This window comes from Molothrus ater, chromosome 13 (genome assembly GCF_012460135.2).
Source record: "Molothrus ater isolate BHLD 08-10-18 breed brown headed cowbird chromosome 13, BPBGC_Mater_1.1, whole genome shotgun sequence".
Classification (NCBI taxonomy): Eukaryota; Metazoa; Chordata; class Aves; order Passeriformes; family Icteridae; genus Molothrus; species Molothrus ater.
In genome coordinates, this window is record NC_050490.2 from 1805139 (window position 1) to 1825725 (window position 20587).

The 20587-nt window shown below is 53.2% G+C and overlaps 1 protein-coding gene across 1 annotated transcript; it reads left to right on the plus strand.

The window, feature by feature from the left end:
- The first annotated feature begins 343 nt into the window (after nucleotides 1–343).
- DUOX2 (dual oxidase 2) lies at nucleotides 344–20012 on the plus strand. The gene is made up of 33 exons (XM_036389688.1): nucleotides 344–407; nucleotides 1111–1194; nucleotides 2991–3155; nucleotides 4402–4589; nucleotides 5624–5825; nucleotides 6677–6843; nucleotides 6927–6987; nucleotides 7107–7203; nucleotides 8064–8151; nucleotides 8476–8578; nucleotides 8717–8880; nucleotides 9292–9458; nucleotides 9612–9730; nucleotides 10473–10610; nucleotides 11225–11338; nucleotides 11937–12139; nucleotides 12334–12519; nucleotides 12940–13165; nucleotides 13764–13857; nucleotides 14049–14224; nucleotides 14450–14519; nucleotides 14975–15070; nucleotides 15792–15970; nucleotides 16886–17116; nucleotides 17340–17439; nucleotides 17558–17607; nucleotides 17756–17883; nucleotides 18061–18214; nucleotides 18351–18583; nucleotides 18732–18890; nucleotides 19080–19235; nucleotides 19335–19463; nucleotides 19890–20012. Exons 1-33 carry the CDS (start codon nucleotides 344–346, stop codon nucleotides 20010–20012), a joined length of 4614 nt encoding a protein of 1537 aa, XP_036245581.1.
- The last annotated feature ends 575 nt before the right edge of the window (nucleotides 20013–20587 follow it).

The following is a 20587-nucleotide window of genomic DNA, read 5'->3' on the forward strand; positions in this document are numbered from 1 at the left end:
CTGTTATGAAGGGTTTTCTGTAACAGAGCAGATGGTGAGCTGTGAGTCTGAACTGGGACACCCCAAGGCAGGGCCACTGGTCCTGCTCCAGCAGAGAGGGGTTCTCAGGCCAGCTGACACATCCCAAGGTGATGGGGTCTCACACAACTCCTGCCAACTTCCCAGAGCCCAAATCAGCAGGCACTGCTGGTAGATGATGGCAGCAGTGAGGTTTTACCCAGCAGCACAAACCACAACAAGGAGCTGAGGTTTGCTCTTTCCACATTTCCAGCCTCTGGGAAGAGCCCACCTGCAGCTCCTTCCCTTCTCCTCTCCATTTGCAGCTCTCTGCTTCCAAGGACTGATGGAACCTGCAGCAGTGATGCTGAGCTTGGTTGTGGCTCTGGTGGGAACATGGACCTTGGGGGGTAAGTGTGATTTGGGCAGGGGAACCCAAGGGGAGATCCTGGGGAGTTGGTGCCCCTCAGGGGAATTTCCTCTGACCCACAGGACATCATTTCAGAGCACCCTGTTCTTGTGGAGGTGTCTCTGCCCCCGGCAGGGTGAATGGAACCAGGTGGTGTTTATGGTCCATTCCAACACAAATTCCATGATTCTGTGATGCAGCTTGTGAGGAGATAAGAAAAAATTGGAGCAAAGTGCAGGTGGAGAGACTGCCCTATGGCAGCTGAGTGCACAGCTTGTTAGCTGGAGCTGGAAGGCTTTGCTAGTATTAGCAAAATAAAAAGTAAAACTAATAAAAATTAACATGAAGGAAATAAGGCTGATGCAAAAGTGCCAAGTACTTCCTTGACTCACATGGACATTGTAGGAGTCAGAAGTAAGGAGAGGTTTCTGATCCAGTAAGAGAGAGAGAGAAAAGGAATGTCTTTTGGGATTAGATTAGTGGTGGCCACAAATTGATCTGGGGACATCAGGATCACACACGAGTTTCTAATTTTAGCTATTGTCCCTCAAAAGGAATGTAAAACTCGTCTGAAAACCTGCATAATTGGGAAGTTTCAGAAAGAATATGGGAAAAAAATCCCAATATAAATACAATTCTCTAGTGGTGATGCTTGTTCCATGCTTTTTTCTTGCTGCTCATGGGGTGGGTTCTGTCTGTTCCAGGAGCCCAGGAGAGCATCTCGTGGGAGGTGCAGCGCTACGATGGCTGGTACAACAACCTGCAGCACCACAGCCACGGCTCTGTGGGTGAGTGCCAGGGATGGCAGGGGTGGCATGGGCAAGGTGAGCTGCACCTCGGGCACTGGGCTTCCTGACCTGAGCCTGAACCAGGCAGGTCGGCAGATAAAGCCACCTCCCAGGGGTCCCTAGAGGCAGCTGAGAGCCCTGTGGGAGCAGCATGCAGGGGCCAGACTGCCCATGTCTGGGCATTGCCACATTTTGCTGCTGCCCAGGTCATGCTGGTGTTGGGTCAGCCCCAGAGCAAAGCTGTGCCTTTATGAGATATCTCAGAATAGACTCAGCTCTTCTCAGCAGGTGTTTCTGTGGTGGTCAGGGATCCCAGAGCTGCAAAAAAACATCTTTAGCCAAAATCAGCACACAGTTCAGCAAGGATTCAACTTGGGCAATTCAACAAGGCAGAAGAGCTCATGGTCCAGGCATGCTGAACCTTTTGATTTTCTGCCCTACCAAGAAGTGATACCATGTACTGGGAGAGGCATTTGGGATTTCCCTGTGCCATTGGTGAACTGTTTCCTCATGCCTACAGCCATGGGCTCAACTCTAGATGTCCCTGAGCCAGAGACCAGGACACATCAGGCAGGATCTTACTTAAAACACTGAAGATTCTGAATCCTCATTTCTGGCAGGTTGGTCACTGCTCTGGTGACACACTGGCACAAAATGCAGTGGCAGTTGCACAGCTTGGAGTCTAAAGGGCTCTCCCACATGACATGTGTGTCACCAGCCTTTAGTAACACCAAAGCCTGACAGGAAAAACCAGCCCTGACAGACCAGGTCTTCCTCTTCTAGAGTAGACAGATCAGACCTTAACTTTTGGAAACCGACATACGGAAACGAAGCCACAAACTAAGGCAGGAATTCAGGATTTCCCCCAGTTCTGGGGAGCTCCAGTAAATGGAGCCCACCACACTGGTGACAAGGTTTTTAAAATCAGTGAGAAATGACCTCCTGCCTCTGGGCCTTTCAGTTTTGGGAGCAGCAGTGCATGCAAAATCAGGGAGTTTCTCTCTCATCTTCACACTTGTCTCTGGCTGTTCCCTCTGCTATTCCCTATGGTGCTGGAAAACACCACAGTTCTATAGGATTACACTGTTAATATGGGACAGCTCAACATTACTCCAGTTGCTCACTGGAGCACCATCCCAGCCCTTCAGGAAGCAGCAGGGAAGCACACAGACAAGAGAAGGATGACTGGAAGAGATGAGGGTCCCTCCTGGCTCTAAGAGTACTGATTCCAGTGTTGCAAGCAGTTCTGGGCGATGCCACCAAACCTTGGATGTTCTTGGCCACTCTAAGAAGCCACGCTGTCACAGACATCTTCCATGAAGAATCCTTTTCTTAGGATTTTTCCTCCTGAGAAGCTGAGAGGCCTCAGGAACAAAATGTAACCAATGGTTATCTGCTGCTGTGGAATGCAACAGGTGCATCTGGATTGGGCTCATGTGGTTGTTCCTAATTAATGGCCAATCACAGTCAGCTGGCTCAGACTCTCTGTCCCAGACACAAACCTTTGTTATCATTCTTTCTTTTTCTATTCTTAGCTAGCCTCTGATGAAATCCTTTCTTCTATTCTTTTAGTATAGTTTTAATATAATATATATCATAAAATAATAAATCAGCCTTCTGAAGCCATGGAGTCAGATCCTCATCTCTCTCCTCATCCTCGGACTCCTGTGAACACTGTCACACCACGCCATGCTCTCGCTGTCCTCTGGGACCTGAGCACACATCCACGTGTCCTGCCATGGCTGGGTGGCACAGCACCCACATGACCCAAGCTCCCCTGTGTTTTGGTGCTGCAGGAGCCAGGCTGCTGCGCCTGCTGCCGGCGCGCTTTGCGGACGGTGTGTACCAGGCGCTGCAGGAGCCCCGCGTGCCCAACGCGCGCCAGCTGAGCACCGCCCTGGCACGGGGACCCTCGGGGCTGCCCTCCCGCAGGAACACCACCGTGCTGGCTGTCTTCTTTGGTAAGACACGGGGCCTTACACTCACTGCAAAAACTGTGGTTTGGGTGGAAAAATGTTGGTTTGTCACACACCCAAGGCTGTGCATAGGAGCGCTCCTCGCCCAGCGCTCCGCAGCAGACCCACGTGTGGATATCAGACCCGGCAGACACTTGTGGATATCACACTCCTTGGATATTGCTGGAACCCAGGACATCCCTCTGGCTGTCCTGGATGGCTCAAGCCCCTGCCAGGGGGCTCAGAGACCTTGGCACAGAGCCCAAGACCCCTGTGCCTTTGATTTTGAGCCATGGAAAAAATTACCAACCTTATACGAGGATTTATAAGCCACAAAAGTTTAAGTAGAATGATAGTTAGTTTGTCACAGGGTGGAAAAGTAGAATTTTGGGGTTTTTAGAATGGGGGTTTGGGGTCCCAAGATGGAGGAATTTGGGCGTGCCTTGCCCTTTTTTCTCCTTCTTCCTAGCCTCCATCTTCTGGGTGATGGTGGCACTTTTGGATTGGTTTAGAGTAGAAACTCACTGTCTGACATAGGTGATAGGTATTGGGAAATTACTGTAAGTAGTGTACACATAGTTTTTAGTATAAAAGATAACTGAAGGCGGTCAGTGTGCCTCAACCCAGACAGACCTCGGCAGGTCAGAGAAAGAATGTTATAGATAACAGAAAATAAACAACCTTGAAAACCAGAACAGAAGAATCCCAACTCCTTCTTTGGTTGCCAGGCTGGGAAAAGAAGCTCTCTGACACATCTGGGGGTCATCCTGACCACAGAGACCCCCGAGAGGATATGATTTCACCACAGCACTGTCCAGCTAGGAGAGTTCCTGTGGGTTTTTGGTGACCTTTGCCAGTTGACCCAAGTGCTGATATTTGTCAATTGGGAACATCCTCATTTCTTTTAGCAGCAGAGTTGCCCCACAGCAAAAACACCGGACAGATGCGATAAGAGCCGTGCTGGGCTACTCTGCTGCAAGCTGGAGCAGTTTTTTCAGTCTCCCAGGAGCTCAGCGGGGTCTTAGGTCTCCAGTCTTAGGTCTGTCTCTGGGAAATCATAGAATGTTTGGGTTGGAAGGGAGGGATCTCAATGGTCATCTTGTTCCAGAACGCCAGGTTCCTTCCAGCCCTGTTCAGCCTGGTCTGGGTCACCCTGGCTGCTCGTGGTGGTCCCCTCAGCCTGCCCACAGCTGCCCTCCTGCTGTCCTGCTCCAGTGCTGGCAGCTGCTGACCACGCTCTGGTGTCTGCCAGGTTTCCACGTGCTCTTGGACATCCTGGAGACGGAGAAACCCGGCTGTCCTGCTGAGTTCCTCAACATCCACATCCCCTCTGGAGACGCCGTGTTTGACCCTGCTGGCACTGGAGACGTGGTCCTGCCCTTCCAGCGCGTGCGCTGGGCAGCAGAGACGGGACAGAGCCCCAACAGCCCCCGGGAACAGGTAGGTGTGCTCTCCTCTGCTCTTTGCCTTTTGTCCAAATTCTTCTCCACCCACCACTGGGGTCAGTAACACCCAATATAATTTACAAAAATAAAATGAGAGCACTACTACATCCTTAAAAATACACATCTCTCAAGCGTTTGAACCAACTAAATGAACCCAAAGACAGCTTCCAGGTTTCACATTGAGCAATGCTAGTGATTGCCCAGGGTCAAAGCATTTCCTGAATGAAGAAAAAGTAATTAGGTCAGTTAATTATTGCACATTGTTTTAGGCACCAAGTCCTGTCTTTAATAATGTATCACAAAGCTGAGCTGGCACTGCCACAAAGTTGTGGTGCTTCCCTGAATTTCAGTCATTTTGGAAAATAAATTCAGTTTTTTCCCCAATTTCTCTGGATTTTGCTATTCTGCTTGTGTTCCCCAGCTTTCTTCATGCTGGAGATCTCCCCAGCCAAAATCACCAAAGTGAAACATCCCCCTAAACCTTTCTCATGACAAACCCTGAAGAGACCTGTTTAGCAAGTCATGTTTTTATCAATATTAAAAAGCTTAAAAAATTGGAAACTCCAGCATGTTTTCAGAATAAAAAGCATGTTTCCATGTAAACATTTGGCAGGGGAGATGTTCAACATGCTTCCAGGATAGTGGGTCTTCCTACTGTGAGATCAGAGGGGAAAGCTTTGGTGTTCCCAGTTTCCCCAGAGATGGATTTAGTCCCCTTCCAGCCTACACAGGGATTCACAGATGTCTGCTTCTGGGCATAGCCAATATAATTGGGGCAAAAACAATCCCAAATGTAATTTTGAAAAGCCTGTACCTGGTTATTTCCTCTACCTGGCACTAACTCCTGAAGTTTGCATAGAGATTGTCTGTGCATTTATTTGCTTTCTGAGAGCTCTTGTTAAAATGAGGTTAAAACAAACTGCTTTGCAAGAACAAAAGAGACAGACTGGGGCTTTCCAGACCTCTTTTTTACACCTTTCCAGTGAAACCCTGGCCCCTGTTAATGCCTCTTCTCTGTGCCTGCCCTAGACCAACGGGGTGACGGGCTGGCTGGATGGCAGCTCCATCTACGGCCCCTCTCACTCCTGGAGCGATGCTCTGAGGAGCTTCCAGGGGGGACAGCTGGCAGCAGGGCCCAGCGGGAGCCTCCCGAGGCAGACGGACGGCAGGGTGCCCATGTGGAAGGCACTGGATCCATCCACGGGACAGGGCGGTCCCCAAGGGATCTACGGTAAGGGTGGCATCCCAATGGCTCTTCATCCCTGGCTGGGAGCAGGGGGGCCTGGAGCTGAGCCCAGGAAAGGGGAAAGGGCAGAAGATGCAGAGAGGCAGGATAGGTGGATCAGGAGGGCTGTGGGGGAGCAGGCAGTCTCCCAAGGGGGTGGGAGATTTGAGCCCCAGCAGGACACGCCAGAAGCTCCAGAGGCCACATGCCAGGTGGCAATGTCAGAGAGCAGCTCTGATCCCAGCTGAACTCCTCTGGGGAAAGGGCTGCTGCTGACACAAACCCTCTCAGCTTGCTTTGAGTTCCTCACCTGCCCAATATTTGGTCATGCTGGGGGCCTGGTGCTGTTTCTCACTGGCCCAGGTTGCTGGTCTGGCTGGGGAGAAGGAGGGACGAGGGGACAAGGGGACACTGGGCTGGGCCCACAGGGCTGGGTGAGCTCCTCCAGGGACAAGGGGACACTGGGCTGGGCCCACAGGGCTGGGTGAGCTCCTCCAGGGACAAGGGGACACTGGGCTGGGCCCACAGGGCTGGATGAGCTCCTCCAGGGACAAGGGGACACTGGGCTGGTCCCACAGGGCTGGGTGAGCTCCTCCAGGGACAAGGGGACACTGGGCTGGACCCACAGGGCTGGGTGAGCTCCTCCAGGGACAAGGGGACACTGGGCTGGACCCTCAGGGCTGGGTGAGCTCCTCCAGGGACAAGGGGACACTGGGCTGGGCCCAGGGCTGGGTGAGCTCCTCCAGGGACAAGGGGACACTGGGCTGGTCCCACAGGGCTGGGTGCGCTCCTCCAGCCACGGGCAAAGCTACACCCAGCGGTGACAGCCCCAGTGATGGTCGTGGTGGCTCTTGCAGACCTGGGGAGTGCCTGGGGGAATGAGAACCCCTTCCTGCAGGCTGAGAGCATCGCCTGGTTCCGCTACCACAACCACGTGGCCGCAGCCCTGGCCCAGCAGCATCCTGCCTGGTCTGATGAGGATCTCTTCCAGCACGCTCGCAAGAGGGTCATTGCCACCTTCCAGGTGAGGGCTGGGATCCCCCAGCTCTGCTGGGACCCCCAAGATCTTGCCTGGTTCTGCCCTGACCCACTTTCCCTGTTCCCTAGAGCATCGTTCTGTACGAGTGGCTGCCGACCCTGCTGGACACACGGGTCCCTGAGTACCCAGGTGAGGGTGGGCAGGCAGTGGAGGGCTGGGAGCAGGGCAGGGGGACCAGGGGAGCTGGTGGGTGGGGAGGGAGAGGGGGCTTGGCTCCTTTTGCCTCCAGCCTGGCTGCTGCCCCACAGGTTACCAGCAGCACCTGGACCCCAGCATCTCTCCTGAATTTGTGGCAGCTGCCAGGCAATTCCTGGCCACCATGGTGCCTCCAGGAGTTTACAAGAGGTAGGAGCAGCCTGGTGGGACCATGGGACTGCAGTGCCCGTGTGAGGGGAGGGAGTGCCCAAGCTGGGCTGGTGACTGGGAATGGTCACTGTTGGGATGGTCGTTGGGGAAGATGAAAGAAAGCATTATAAATATGATTGTCTAGCAAAAGATTTTGAGAATGTAGAAACTATAAGCAAAATTGAAATGAAAGCAAGCTTTGAGATACCTTAGTTACTAAACAATTGAAAAAAAATTGTTTGACCAGCTAAAAGTAGTCCCCTTTTAATGAAACAATACCCTCTGCTTACAAGCAAGTCCAAAAGTCAGAGCAGACCCAACTAACTTAGCAAAAAAAATCCAAAGAGTAATTTTTAAAATTTAAAATGTAACACAATATAGTAATGTAATAATTCTTATAAACTGTATGTAAATACTATAAGATTTATATATTGTACTAAATGAGTTAGCAAAAATTAGAATATTCAACACAAAAAAAGATTTATTGTCTTGTAATAAGAACCTCTCTCTCTTATCCTCCCTTACTCTCTCTCTGTCTCTCTCTCTCATCCTCTTTATCACTCTTTTCTTTCAAGCCTGTGAGCTGTGGCTGGCAGCTCCAAGCAGGACCCCTGCACCCACGCCCTTTACAATAAATCACAAATTCCACAACCTAACATCCCAAATCTCTCATCTCCATCTCTCCCAACCACCCTACCCCCCGTCACTCCTGCAGATGGTCTCTGTCCCTTCCCCATGTCTCAGCTGAGACAGGCAAGCCCTGGCAGCTGCAGGCAGCCCTGGCTCAGGCTGTGGGCTCAATCCTTCTCTGCTCTTGCAGGGACACCAGGTGCAGGTTCAATCCTTCTCTGCTCTTGCAGGGACACCAGGTGCAGGTTCCAGAACGTGTCTGTCTCCGGTGCCTCGTTCCCAGCAGTGCGGCTCTGCAACAGCTACTGGAGCAGAGAGGTACGGGGCAGGGAGCACGGGGGGTCCTGAGGATGTGGCAGGGGGGCTTCATCCCTCACTCTGTGTTATGGGGCACTCCACAGGGGTCTGTAAGGGAAATTGGGTGCAGAGCATGACAGCCAGACAAGGGGTCAGAGCTACTCCCCACAGCCTTCAGCTGTGTCAGGCCCAGACCTCGAGGCTGAGCCGATGTGGAGAAAATGAGCCTGGAAGAGGTCCCTGGTTCCCCTACACCCCTGGGGGCACCGGTTCAGGCTTGTGGGGCTGCTTTCTCTCCTCCTCCCTTGTGCAAGAGGAATCACTTGCTCTTCCTGTGCCTGTCAGAGCCCTGGGCTGCAGCAGGCAGAAGATGTGGACGAGCTCCTGCTGGGGATGAGCTCGCAGATAGCAGAGCGGGAGGACAACGTTGTGGTGGAAGATCTGCAAGGTCTGTACTGCAGCTGTGCCTTGGGCAGGGTGGGGAGGCAGGTCCCATTGCCTCCTTCATCAGCACGCAGCCACACAGCTCAGCCTCTTTCATGGAGGTGCAGAGAGCTACAGACACACGAAGCATGTGCCCCCACAGATTACTGGTACGGGCCCCTGAGGTACTCCCGCTCCGACTACGTGGCCAACTGGATCCAGCGAGGGAGAGACTTTGGCCTGCCCACCTATAACCAAGTCCGGCAGCGTTTTGGGTTGGAACCTCTCCAGAACTGGTCAAACCTTGCCCCACACCTGGAGCCACAGGTAACAGGGCAAGGAATGTATGTGGGACAAAGGGTGATGGTTGTTCAGGCAGGAACTGAATTCTGCAGCTGCATAGGAAGATCAGTGCATGTCCTGCCCTGGGTGATTTTCATGCCTGCAGGGGGGTAACTGTGTAATTTCATGGCATGAATCAATCATCCAGTGCTACACTCCTGTGCCATCGGGCACTCTGCTCCTCCTAGAGCTGAGATGCCCTGGGAGTGATGCTCAGCTGCTCAAGTTCAAGCCATGGGCTCCAGGCTGTGTGAGGCTCAGCATCCTCCCAGCCCACAGATGTGTGTGGTGCCTGGGAAATGCACATTCCTTACACCTCCTAAGGCTTGCCAACACTTCTGGTGCCCTGGCAGAACTCCCTGTGCTCACAGATGTGTCATGGGGGTTTCTCACCAGGTCCTGCAGAAGGTTGCTGCCCTGTATGGCAACAACCTGGCTGGGCTGGAGCTGCTCCCTGGAGGCATGCTGGAGGCTGGTGGCTCCCTCTTCTCTACCATCATCCTGGAGCAGTTCCTGCGCCTGCGTGATGGCGACAGGTTTTGGTTCGAAAACACCAAGAATGGGTAATGGCCTTGTCCCTGTCTGGGAGCTGCTCTGCAAACCCCAGTAACACATGAAAACTGGAGGACAAAGCATCCTCCAGCTTCCTCAGTTCCCTCCTGATGCTGGTCAGCGACACCTGGGGCAACCACTTGTCTCCATGTCCTTTTCCCCAGGCTGTTCACAGAGGAGGAGATCAGGGAGATCCGTAACACCACCTTTCACAGCGTGCTGACTTCTGTCACCTCTGCCAAACCCACAGAGCTCCAGCCCCACGTGTTCGTTTGGAGACAGGGTGAGTGCACCCTGCAATGGGAGGGCACAGAGGGGGACTGGCTCCTGCCGGCAGCAAGGGAAACAGAGCCATCCCAGTGACACAGCTGGTGAGAAAATGGCACAGGGATCACATCAGATTTGGAGTTTCTCAGGCCTCACACTTGCTATGACCCTAAACCAGTAAAATGGGCACAAAATGCATGGGGTTGCTTGTGAGCAAGATGTTGATGCATGATGTAGATGTTGAACGAGGGCTGTAGTGCAGGCAGGCGTGATCCCAAGGGAAAAATGCATATTACTGTTTGGCAAAATGCCTTTTCCTCTTGGAATCTTGCCACATCTTCCCATTTACTGTAAGCATTACATGTGGGCAATGTTCCAGACCTTGCAAGGTGCTTTTATTCCCTTGGTGTGTGTTCCTTGTAGTCACACCAGGAGGACTTCCTGCAGCATCCAGATGAGCGTAGGCTCTGAGCCCCAGATTGCTCTGGTCTTGGTCAGCCCATCCCAATAGGAGAGGGGATGGTGCTGAACCTGCAGAGCACTTGAGTCCAGTTCTGTGCTTGGTTTGCTGTGGCAGACAAAAGCTGAACCCAAACCCAAAGGCTGTCCCCAAGAGGTGGAGTTTAAATCAAGCACTCCAGCTCTGCACTGCTGGGTCACTCAGCCGTGACCCCATCAACATCTTAATGCAGAGGCTCCTGCGGGGGATGCAGGTGAGCTGGGCACAATGACACTCACAGTCTGTTTCCCCCTTGCAGGGGACCCGTGCCCCCAGCCCCAGCAGCTGACAGCTCAACTCCTGGCCAACTGCACGCCCATGATGGTGCTGGACTACTTTGCAGGCAGTGGCGCAGGCTTTGGGATCATCATCGTTGTCCTCTGCTGCCTGCCCCTGGGTTTGTCATTCTGTTTCCTCTTCCTGTCACTCTCCTCCTCTTCCACCTCTCCACCAGAGAAAGGGGCTGAGTGCCCATGGACAAAGCACCTCCCAGCAGGAGCTGCTGAGTCCTGGTCTCTGCTGAGGTGCTTGAGCTGGCAGGGCCCTTGGGCACCAGGAGGGAGCCAAGTGGGGTAAGGAGCTCTGTGGTCTCTCATGTGTGACCGTGTTCACAGGGGTCTGAGGATGAGGGAAGAGACGAGGATTTGACTTTATGTTTTAGAAGGCTTGATTTATTATTTTATGATATATATTACATTAAAACTATACTAAAAGAATAGAAGAAAGGATTTCATCAGAAGGCTGGCTAAGAATAGAATAGAAAAGAATGATAACAAAAGCTCTGTCTCAGACTCTCTGTCCGAGCCAGCTGGGCTGTGATTGGCCATTAATTAGAAACAACCAACGTGGGCCAATCCCAGATGCACCTGTTGCATTCCACAGCAGCAGATAGCAATGTTTACATTTTGTTCCTGAGGCCTCTCAGCTTCTCAGGAGGAAAAATCTTAAAGAAAAGATTTTTCATAAAAGATGTCTGCGACACTCATGCCCCTTTCTCCCCTGTGTCCCCAGTGACTCTGTTTGTGGCCTGGGTGGTTGCTGCTCTCCGCAAGAGGGATTTCCAGAAGCTGCAGAGGAAGCAGGGCACCAGCGTGCGCAGGGAGGTGTCGGGCGAGGCCGTACACGGTGAGTGGCACTGGCAGCCCTGCGGTGGCATCTGGTGCTGCTGCTGCAGCCAGGGCACTCTCTGAGACAGGGCTGGGCCTGGGGCTTGTACCCACATGGGATGTAAGGAGGAACTGGTTCCTCAGGAGCACAGTCAAGCAGTGGGACAGGGAGCCCAGAGAGCTTGGTAGCCCACCCTACCCAAGGCCTGACCAGAAACAGCACTGAGCAGCCTGACCTGTGGCTGGTCCTGCTCTGGGCAGGGCAAGATACCCTTCCAACCTGAGCTCCTTCCAACCTGAGTCATCCTGTGCCCTTCTAACTCTAATCCTTCCCAGACCACACCTTGCCTGAAGGAAACCTGTGCACAGCAGTTGCACCAGTAGCTCCAGGACAGGGACAGTATCCCCCCCTCACTCTGCACACTGAAAAAATCCTCCCTGCTCCATAGCCTGTACTCCTCCTGTGTCCATGTGCTTGAGCTCTGCAGTAAGAGATATCATTATTCCTTTAAGAGACCTTCCTGGTCATGAAATCACTCCCAAACTGCCTCTCAGTGCAGGAGGTTCTGAGATGAGCAGGAACCTTTCCAGCTGAGTCCTGTGCTCTCTCCCACCAGCCATGGAGTGGCATGGGCCCAAGACAGACAACTGTCCCGTCTACATTCAGCTCCATGCTGAGAAAGTGCTCAAAGTGCTGGACAGCAGAGGGTCTGTGCTCCGGAGCATCAACCTGAAAGCCCAGCCAAGAGTGGAGGTGATCCTCTCCAACAACAAAGGGAACAAAGCTCTGCTCCTGAAGAGCCCCAAGGAGTATGACCTGGTAAGTGCCATGGTGCCTGGGTGATGGCACCTTGCCCTGGATGCTCCACAGTCCTCTGCACCACCCAGCTGGGGGAACTGGGAGCACTGTAAGGCCTTGGAGGGAGGTTGTGGCCTCCTGAGTACCACCAGGTCCAGCAAATGCCATGGAGCTGAGCCTGTGGTGATCACAGCCAGTCTGTGGGCCCTTTGCAGGTGCTGCTCTTCAATGGGGAGGCCGAGAGGAGCATCTTTGTTGGGAAGCTCAGAGACTACTTGAAGGAGAGCAGATTTGACCTGCATCTGTCTGAGATGAAGGAGCAGAGCCTGATGAAACGGGCTGTCACCCAGGAGCAGAGAAAACAAATTTTAGAGACTTTCTTCAGGCACCTGTTTGCTCAGGTGTGTAGAGGTGTAGCAAGCCCTGATGCATGGGGGAAGGTATTTCTGTATTGGTTAAACAATGAACATTGGGGCTGGTGCTTTCGGGAAGAGCTGGTAAATCATACACAAGGAAGCTGCCAATATTTCCAGTAAATACATTTTCCTCTGCAGAAGACAAGGGGAGATCTCCTGCAGTGATACAGGTGTCTAAAGTGGCAAAGAGACTATTGGGTGATGTAACAGGTCTCCAGAGGGGTCAGTCATGTGGAGTGTGAAAAGTCACATTGTGTAGGAGGGACATGGAATTTTCTCCATGGCATCTGCCATGAGTTTGGTGCCAGGGAGCCACCAGTCTTTGTGCAATAGGTCAGGAAGGAAACACCAGCCTTCTGCTCTGCCATCACTCACAGCATTTCTTCTGTGGGACACAACCTGCAGGTGCTGGAAATCGACAGATCCGATGCTGGGGAGCTCAGCTTTGAATCTTCACAGAAGGCAAGGGAGTCTCTCACCTGTGAGCTGAGCAGGGCTGAGTTTGCTGAAGCCCTGGGGCTCAAAGAGCACTCCATGTTCGTGGAGTCCATGTTCTCCCTGGCTGACAAAGATGGCAATGGCTACATCTCCCTTCGGGAATTCCTGGACATCTTGGTGGTCTTCATGAAAGGTGGGAGCTGGAGCTGGTTAATGCCCCTGTCTGCTGCCCTTGGACTTGTTTCTAGGCTCTGTCAGAGTGGAGGACACGATTCACACAGCAGGTCAACCTGCAGACGCTGCTATAGGTTAAAATTTCCTCACTCAGGACAGCTTCAGCTTGGGTTATGGGGCATGACAACATAAATGCATTTTCTGGAAGATGGTTCATGACGGGAGCTGTCTCCCACCACCACAGACACGTCAGCCCTTTCTCCTGAAGGGACATCCTGTGCATCCTGTACCTGGGAGGTCATTGCAACTGTGTCTGATATCTGATTCTCCATAAATGACCACTGGAATGGTGGATTCACAGGTGGAGGTGTTGGATGCCAGATTCAATCAAAACAACTCCCAGAAAAATCATTGCTCTGCAAAAGCACACTTTGAAAAATAATGCACAAGAAAGAATGTGTGTCCACCCAATATTTCACCTTGCACTTGAGAAAGTCAAGTGGAAGGGTGAGGTTCGACTGCTGCAGGGTCCAGACAATCAAAACCAACATATGAAATAGTCTTTGTTGATGAAGATAGGACCTTGTTTTTACTTTGCCTCTTCCTCTCCCCACAAGGGTCCCCAGAAGAGAAATCCAAGGTGATGTTCAGGATGTATGACATTGATGAGAATGGGTTCCTCTCCAAGGAGGAGTTTCTGAGGATGCTCAGGTACTCTCCCTCCTCTCTCCTAATGTTTTCACAATGTTTATAGACATGTCTTCAGAAGCAGCTCTCAGTTTCCATGCTTCTGTGCAGAAGTGCAACCAAGAGCCCATTTCTCCCATGAAATTGGCCTGGGACTCTGCTCTGTGTTATTTGAGGGACTCAGCTGGTATTCCCATCTCACCTCCTTGCTCCAGGTCCTTCATTGAGATCTCCAACAACTGCCTGTCGAGAGAACAGGCAGAGCAGGTGACCGAGTCCATGTTCCGGGCCTCGGGCTTCCAGGACCGGGATGAGCTGACGTGGGAGAATTTCCATTACATGCTGCGGGACCACGACAGCGAGCTGCGCCTCACCCAGCTCTGCGTCAAAGGTCCGTGGGCACTGGCACAGCCCAGCTCCTGCAAGGCTGCAGGCAATGGGCACCTCTCAAATCCTGCCTCAACAGCACCCCCACACCAACTGCAGTAATGGGGCATCAGCTGTTGCTTCATGTGTGATGTTTGGGCCAGTTTAGAGCTTTTCTCTGCCCACAGGAGATTCTTAAACTTTGTTTTGCACCTTCTGAATGGCTGTTTGTCCTTTTGTCTCCTCAAAGGTATCCCTGAGGTCTCCAAGCAAAATCTGCACAACTGTGTCTCCTTCATAAAAAAGAACGAGCCAAGAGGGTAAGTTCCCTTCCTTAGTGTCACAGTTGTGGCTATTCCACCTCTTCCTGTCCTGGCTCACATCTGTCCTCCACCCCAACAAATGCTCCCACCAGATGTTGGAGCTCCCAGCACTGGGGAAGGGGTGGGAAGTGCATGCTCCCCCTTCCATGCCCCATGGGAGTGGGGCTGCCAGCCCCCTCCCCAGGCACAGCCAGAAGGGGGAATTGCCTACTGTAGAGCCCTGTTGCATCCTCTGTGTGGGGATGGGAGTCCTGCATTGCTCTTCAGATGGAGGGGTTATCTTGGAGTGAATCCAGACCATGTGCAATTGGAGTTAATGCAGGCAGGCTTGCAGAAAAGAGCTGGACGTGTTCTCAGCTAAGCCTGAGATGGGAAGAGGAGAAAAGGGGAAAATTTCAGCAAGCACTCCTAGCAAATAGAACTCTGGGCTAGACATAGCTCTATTTCCACAGAACCATCTCAGAGGAGAAGAAAGACCCAAATCTGGACACTGTGAGTCACTACATGGAGCGAAAAGGCCAAGAACTGAGGAAGAGACCAGGAAGAAAGTGAGTCCCCTCACCAGCTGTGCTTTTGAGGCTCAGGCTTATCCTGTTTGCTGTTTCTCACACATCCATGTCAGACTGGGTAGCCCTCTAGTCAAATGTCGCTGCTCCAAGGAGGCACTCATTGGTCAAGGAGCTACAGAATCCCATCTTGGCAGGACAGTGCCATAGCTGGGTCTGGGTGATGTGCCTCTACAAAAAAAACCTCCAAACAGATGAAGTGGCCAACTCACTCCAGAGGTTGGCATAGTGGCTTTTGGAGAGGGGTTTTGTCTGACAGTTCCCGCCTGTGCTCCTCCTGGTTCTCCTGGGCTGCCCACAAGCACTGCAGGAGAGAATTTGGTCCTCCCTGCTGTGGCAGCAGCAAGTATTTCTTCAAGGAAGCAGTTCAGCTGCTGTTGTTGTTGGCCATATCTTGGATTGCCTTAATTGCACCAATTAAGGAAGTTCCCCTTTTGCAGATAATTTTTTGATGGCTGAATATTACTATGAAATTTACAGTCCTCATCTACAGTTTCATTTGTGAGTCACTTCCTCCAGGTTTGCTACCAGCTTTTGAAGGCATTGTAGAGCAGGCTGACCCGAGATCACCCTCAGATGGTGTCCTCTGCAGGTCACCCCTGTTACTGATGTGACAGGGAAAAAAGGAAACCCAGACCTGGGCCCTGAGCCATTCCTTGCCAGGAAAACCTCACAGTGACACCAGCACTCCTGTACTTGCCAGGGCAAACCAGTACCAGCTGCGTCTGTACACGGAAGCGCGACGGAAGAAGTACGAGAGGAACAGAGTCCAGCAGAAGATCCAGGAGTTCAAGCGCTTCGTTGAGAATTACCGGCGCCACATCGTCTGTGTCATCCTCTTCTCTGCCATCACTGCCGGTGTCTTTGCTGAGAGAGCCTACTGTGAGTGCCCACCCTGCCCTGCTGAGGGGGCACGGGCTTCCTGCCTCAACGCTGGCAGATTTCCTGGGGCATGATGGGCACAACTTTGGGCAGCAGTGTCTGTCCTCCCCTGGACTGAGATCTCTGGAAGGGTCTGGTCCAATGCCCTGCTCAGAGAAAACCCTTTCCCAAAGCTGAATGAGGCTGCTGAAGGCCTTGTCTAGAGAAGGTGTGAGGGGTTCCAAGGCTGGTGATTCCACCGCCTTGCTGGGCCTGTGCTGGTTTTTGACCATCCTCCCTGTGGAGAATTTCAAGGATTCAAACCTGAGTTTTCTACAGTGAAACTCGTGCTCTTGCCTCACATCCTTCCACTCTGCATGCCTGAGAAAGACTTGCTCTGGGTGCCCATGAGATGGCTGCAGACAGCCATCTTCCCTGACCCATCTCCTCCAGCCTGAACAAACCCATTTCCCTCAGCCTTTCCCTTTCATAGACACAGCTCTATGATGTCCTGCAGCTCCCCCCACTCATCCTGGTGGTCTCCACTGGACTTGTTCCAGTTTATGGACACCTCTCATACCATTTCCCTCAGCCTTTCCCTTTCATAGACATAGCTCTGTGATGTCCTGCAGCTCCCACTCATCCTGGTGGTCTCCACTGGACTCGTTCCAGTTTATGGACACCTCTTATATTGGATTCCCCATCTGAGGCCATAGTCCCAAAGTGCAGATTCCCAGGTGGACATTCTCCTCCCTGGATCTTCAAGGACACCCTGTTATCCAGCAGTTCTGGGTCATTGTGCCCCTTTCCCCACACAAACCCATCCCTGGTGTCCTGTTTTTGGTCGAGCCACACAGGTGGCTGTCCCCTTGCTGCAGAGAGGGTGATGTCCCTCAGCGCTGGGCACACGACACCCCCTCCGCTCTCTCTCCCCAGACTACGCCTTTGCATCCCCCAGCACTGGAATTGCACAGACCACCTTCGTGGGGATCATCATCTCCCGGGGATCAGCTGCCTCCATCTCCTTCATGTACTCCTACATCCTGCTCACCATGTGCCGCAACCTCATCACTGTCCTGCGGGAGACCTTCCTCAATCACTACATCCCCTTCGACGCCGCCGTCGACTTCCACCGCTGGATTGCCATGGCAGCCCTGATTTTCTCAGGTGGGTGGGCTGCTGGGGATTGCCACCCACCAGCAGAGGACCAGCGCATCACCCCCTGGCAGGACCGGGCAGAAGCTTAAAGACCTTGCAGAGACATAGATGCCTTGCACTACAGAAAAGGAGTCCTCCGAGTCACTCCAGGTCCCAGGGGACATCAGCAGAGTCTGACACATCTCTATCCACGTCAATTGATGCTTCTTTCTCTGTGTTTTTTCTCTTACAGTGCTCCACACTGCAGGTCACGTAGTGAATGTCTACATCTTCTCGGTCACACCTCTCAGCGTGCTGTCCTGCCTTTTCTCCACTGTCTTTACAAATGATGGGTAGGTGGAATTCGAAGCAGAGTCCAGACAAGAGTGTCCTGGGTATGGACAGAAATGAAAATGGAAACCTTTAGTTCATTCTGGTCACTCTATGGTGCAATCTCTTGTCCTTCTCCAGGTCACAGCTCCCACAGAAGTATTACTGGTGGTTCTTCCAGACTATTCCAGGTGAGAATAGGTGGTTCTTCCAAACTATTCCAGGTGGTTCTTCCAAACTATTCCAGGTCTGTCCTAGCACAGACCTGCACACCTGTGTCCAGGATGGGCAGCCCTCTGCCCAGTCCAGTCACAGCCCCTCTTAACTCTTCTCTCACAGGCATGACAGGAGTGCTGCTGCTCGTGGTCCTTGCTGTGATGTACGTGTTTGCCACACGCCACTTCCGGCGCGTCAGCTTCCAGGGCTTTTGGATCACTCACCACCTCTACGTGCTGCTCTACATCCTGGTAAAGGATTGGGGCTGGAAGGGAGGGATGTGCTGCAAGCCTGTAGGTCAAGTCAGTGAGATGAGATGGAATAGCTTGAAGTAGTCCCAAGGGAGATGGCAGCCCCACTCCTGGCTGCCACCAAATCATCCCTGGGGTGATGACTCTCCTTGCTAAAAGGTTCTGCTCCCTGCCCAGGTCATCATCCATGGCAGCTATGCACTGATCCAGCAGCCCCGTTTCTACATCTATTTCATCATCCCAGCTCTCATCTACAGCGCAGACAAGCTGTACAGCCTGAGCAGGAAGAAGGTGGAGATCAGTGTGGTGAAAGCCGAGCTCCTGCCCTCAGGTACCACAACATCCCAGGCCACCCAGCACCAGCCCAGCCCAGGCTCCCTGCAAGAGCATCAGGGGCTGCAGCGCTGCAGGAACATCAATATCTCAACATCTCCAACTCAACGGAGCCCCCTCCCACCTCCCCACAGGTGTCACCCACCTGCAGTTCCAGCGGCCACAGGACTTTGACTACAAGTCTGGGCAGTGGGTGCGCATCGCCTGCGTGGGGCTGGGCACCACGGAGTACCACCCGTTCACGCTGACCTCGGCCCCGCACGACGACACGCTGAGCCTGCACATCCGCGCCGTCGGGCCATGGACCACCCGCCTCCGCGAGCTCTACTCTCCCAAGAGCCTGGCCCTCCTCGGCACGCTGCCCAAGGTGAGCCCTGCTCAGCATGTCACCCATGGAGACATCTGAGCCCAAGAGAGCACCTTGGCAATGGGTTGTGCCAAGCTTGAGGCACTTCGCCAGCCCTTCCAAGGCCTGGGCAAGCAGAGACTTCTGCTAACTGCTGTCTCCCTTCCAGCTCTACCTGGATGGGCCCTTTGGGGAGGGCCACCAAGAATGGAACAAGTTTGAGGTGTCAGTGTTGGTGGGAGGAGGCATCGGGGTGACTCCCTTCGCATCCATTCTCAAGGACCTGGTCTTCAAGTCATCCATAAACTCCAAGCTGCTGTGTAAGAAGGTAAGAGTATCTGAAAGACAAGCCCCCTGAGAGGCTGGACTCAATGATCTCAGAGATCTTTTCCAACCTAATTGATTCGTGATTCTGAGATGCCTCCTGCTGCTGCTGGTGTCTTTGGGGGTAAAATCCTCTGTGGAGTCCATAGACATTCATGGGGATGCTGGCCCCACTCTGGGCCTCATTCCACAGATCTACTTCATCTGGGTGACGCGCACGCAGAGGCAGTTTGAGTGGCTGACAGACATCATCCGGGAGGTGGAGGAGTCAGACAAGAACGGCTTGGTCTCTGTGCACATCTACATCACACAGCTGGCTGAGAAGTTCGATCTGCGCACCACCATGCTGGTGAGCCTGAGCATCCAAGGGGGAGGGTGCCAGGCCATGCCATGCCAGGCCATGCTGGGCTGTGCTGGGCCATCTGACATGCACCAATCTCTCTTTCAGTACATCTGTGAGCGGCACTTCCAGAAGGTGCTGAACAAGAGCCTGTTCACGGGGCTGCGCTCCATCACCCACTTTGGGCGCCCTCCCTTCGTGCCCTTTTTCAGCTCGCTGCAGGAGGTGCATCCTGAGGTCAGTGTCCAGCTGGGGACAGGAGGAGGTGCACCCACTGGCCATTGTGGAGGACTGGTCCCAGCCTGTCCCCAAGGTCCTGGAGACCTCAGTGGCATCTGCACCGAGAACAAAGTAGAAGGGGAATCTTGTTTTCCCTCTGGAGCCAGGCTGAGCTGCAGGAGTCAGCAATGCCCCATACCAGCCAAACACCCCCTGCTATTGCAGGACTCCAGCTGCAACCACTGACCTGAGCTGGGGGGTTCCCATCCTTCCTCCATGGCCCTGGCAGCTCCATGGGAATGGGACAACCTCCCCAAAAGCCTCTGGAGGCTAAGACAGGCTGCTCAGCCAGCATCCATGCCGAAAGCTGTCAGAGAGCAAGGGGGGCTGGACTGTGGGGAGAACTGGTGCTGCAGTCTGACCCTTTGGCTCCTCCTTCCCCAGGTGCAGAAGATCGGGGTGTTCAGCTGTGGCCCGCCCGGGATGACAAAGAGTGTGGAGCAGGCTTGCCGGCACATGAACAAGAAGGACCAGACCTACTTTGCACATCACTATGAGAATTTCTGACCCTACCCCACACTGTTCCACCCTCTGGCTGCAGCTGCATTTTTTCACCCTAGCACCTAGCAGCAATACTTCCAGTGGCCAGGGCCCCAGGCTCCCACCCAGCACCCTGCCCAGGTGAAAGCCATCCAGAGCCGAGTGCAGGGATACTGAGACCCACACAGCAGAGACCTGTGTGCTAGTAAAGCCTTATCATCCCAGCACTGCCCTACACGGCCCCAGTGAGAACCCCTGAGCCCTGCTACCATCCACACATCCCTGCAGCCCCACAGGCAGGGTCATGATGGTGTTCCAATCCAGTTAAACCCAGCTCTGCTCCCTTAATGGCACAGGACAGAGCTTCTGCTCTGCTGGGGGACTCAGGGAACGTCTCTGACCAGCTTTGGGGAGCAGCTTGGTGCCTGCACAACCTGAATTCACAGCACTTTGTTCCAAGACCCATGTGGTGAACAGATGGGGTGAGGAGCCAGCAAGCTCCCTGCTAGCCCTCTTTTTGAAACAGCTCTCCTCACATACTCTTCAGTGCCTGCTTATTAACTCTCCAAGCCTTCCCTGGGTTTGCATAACGTCTTAGTTGT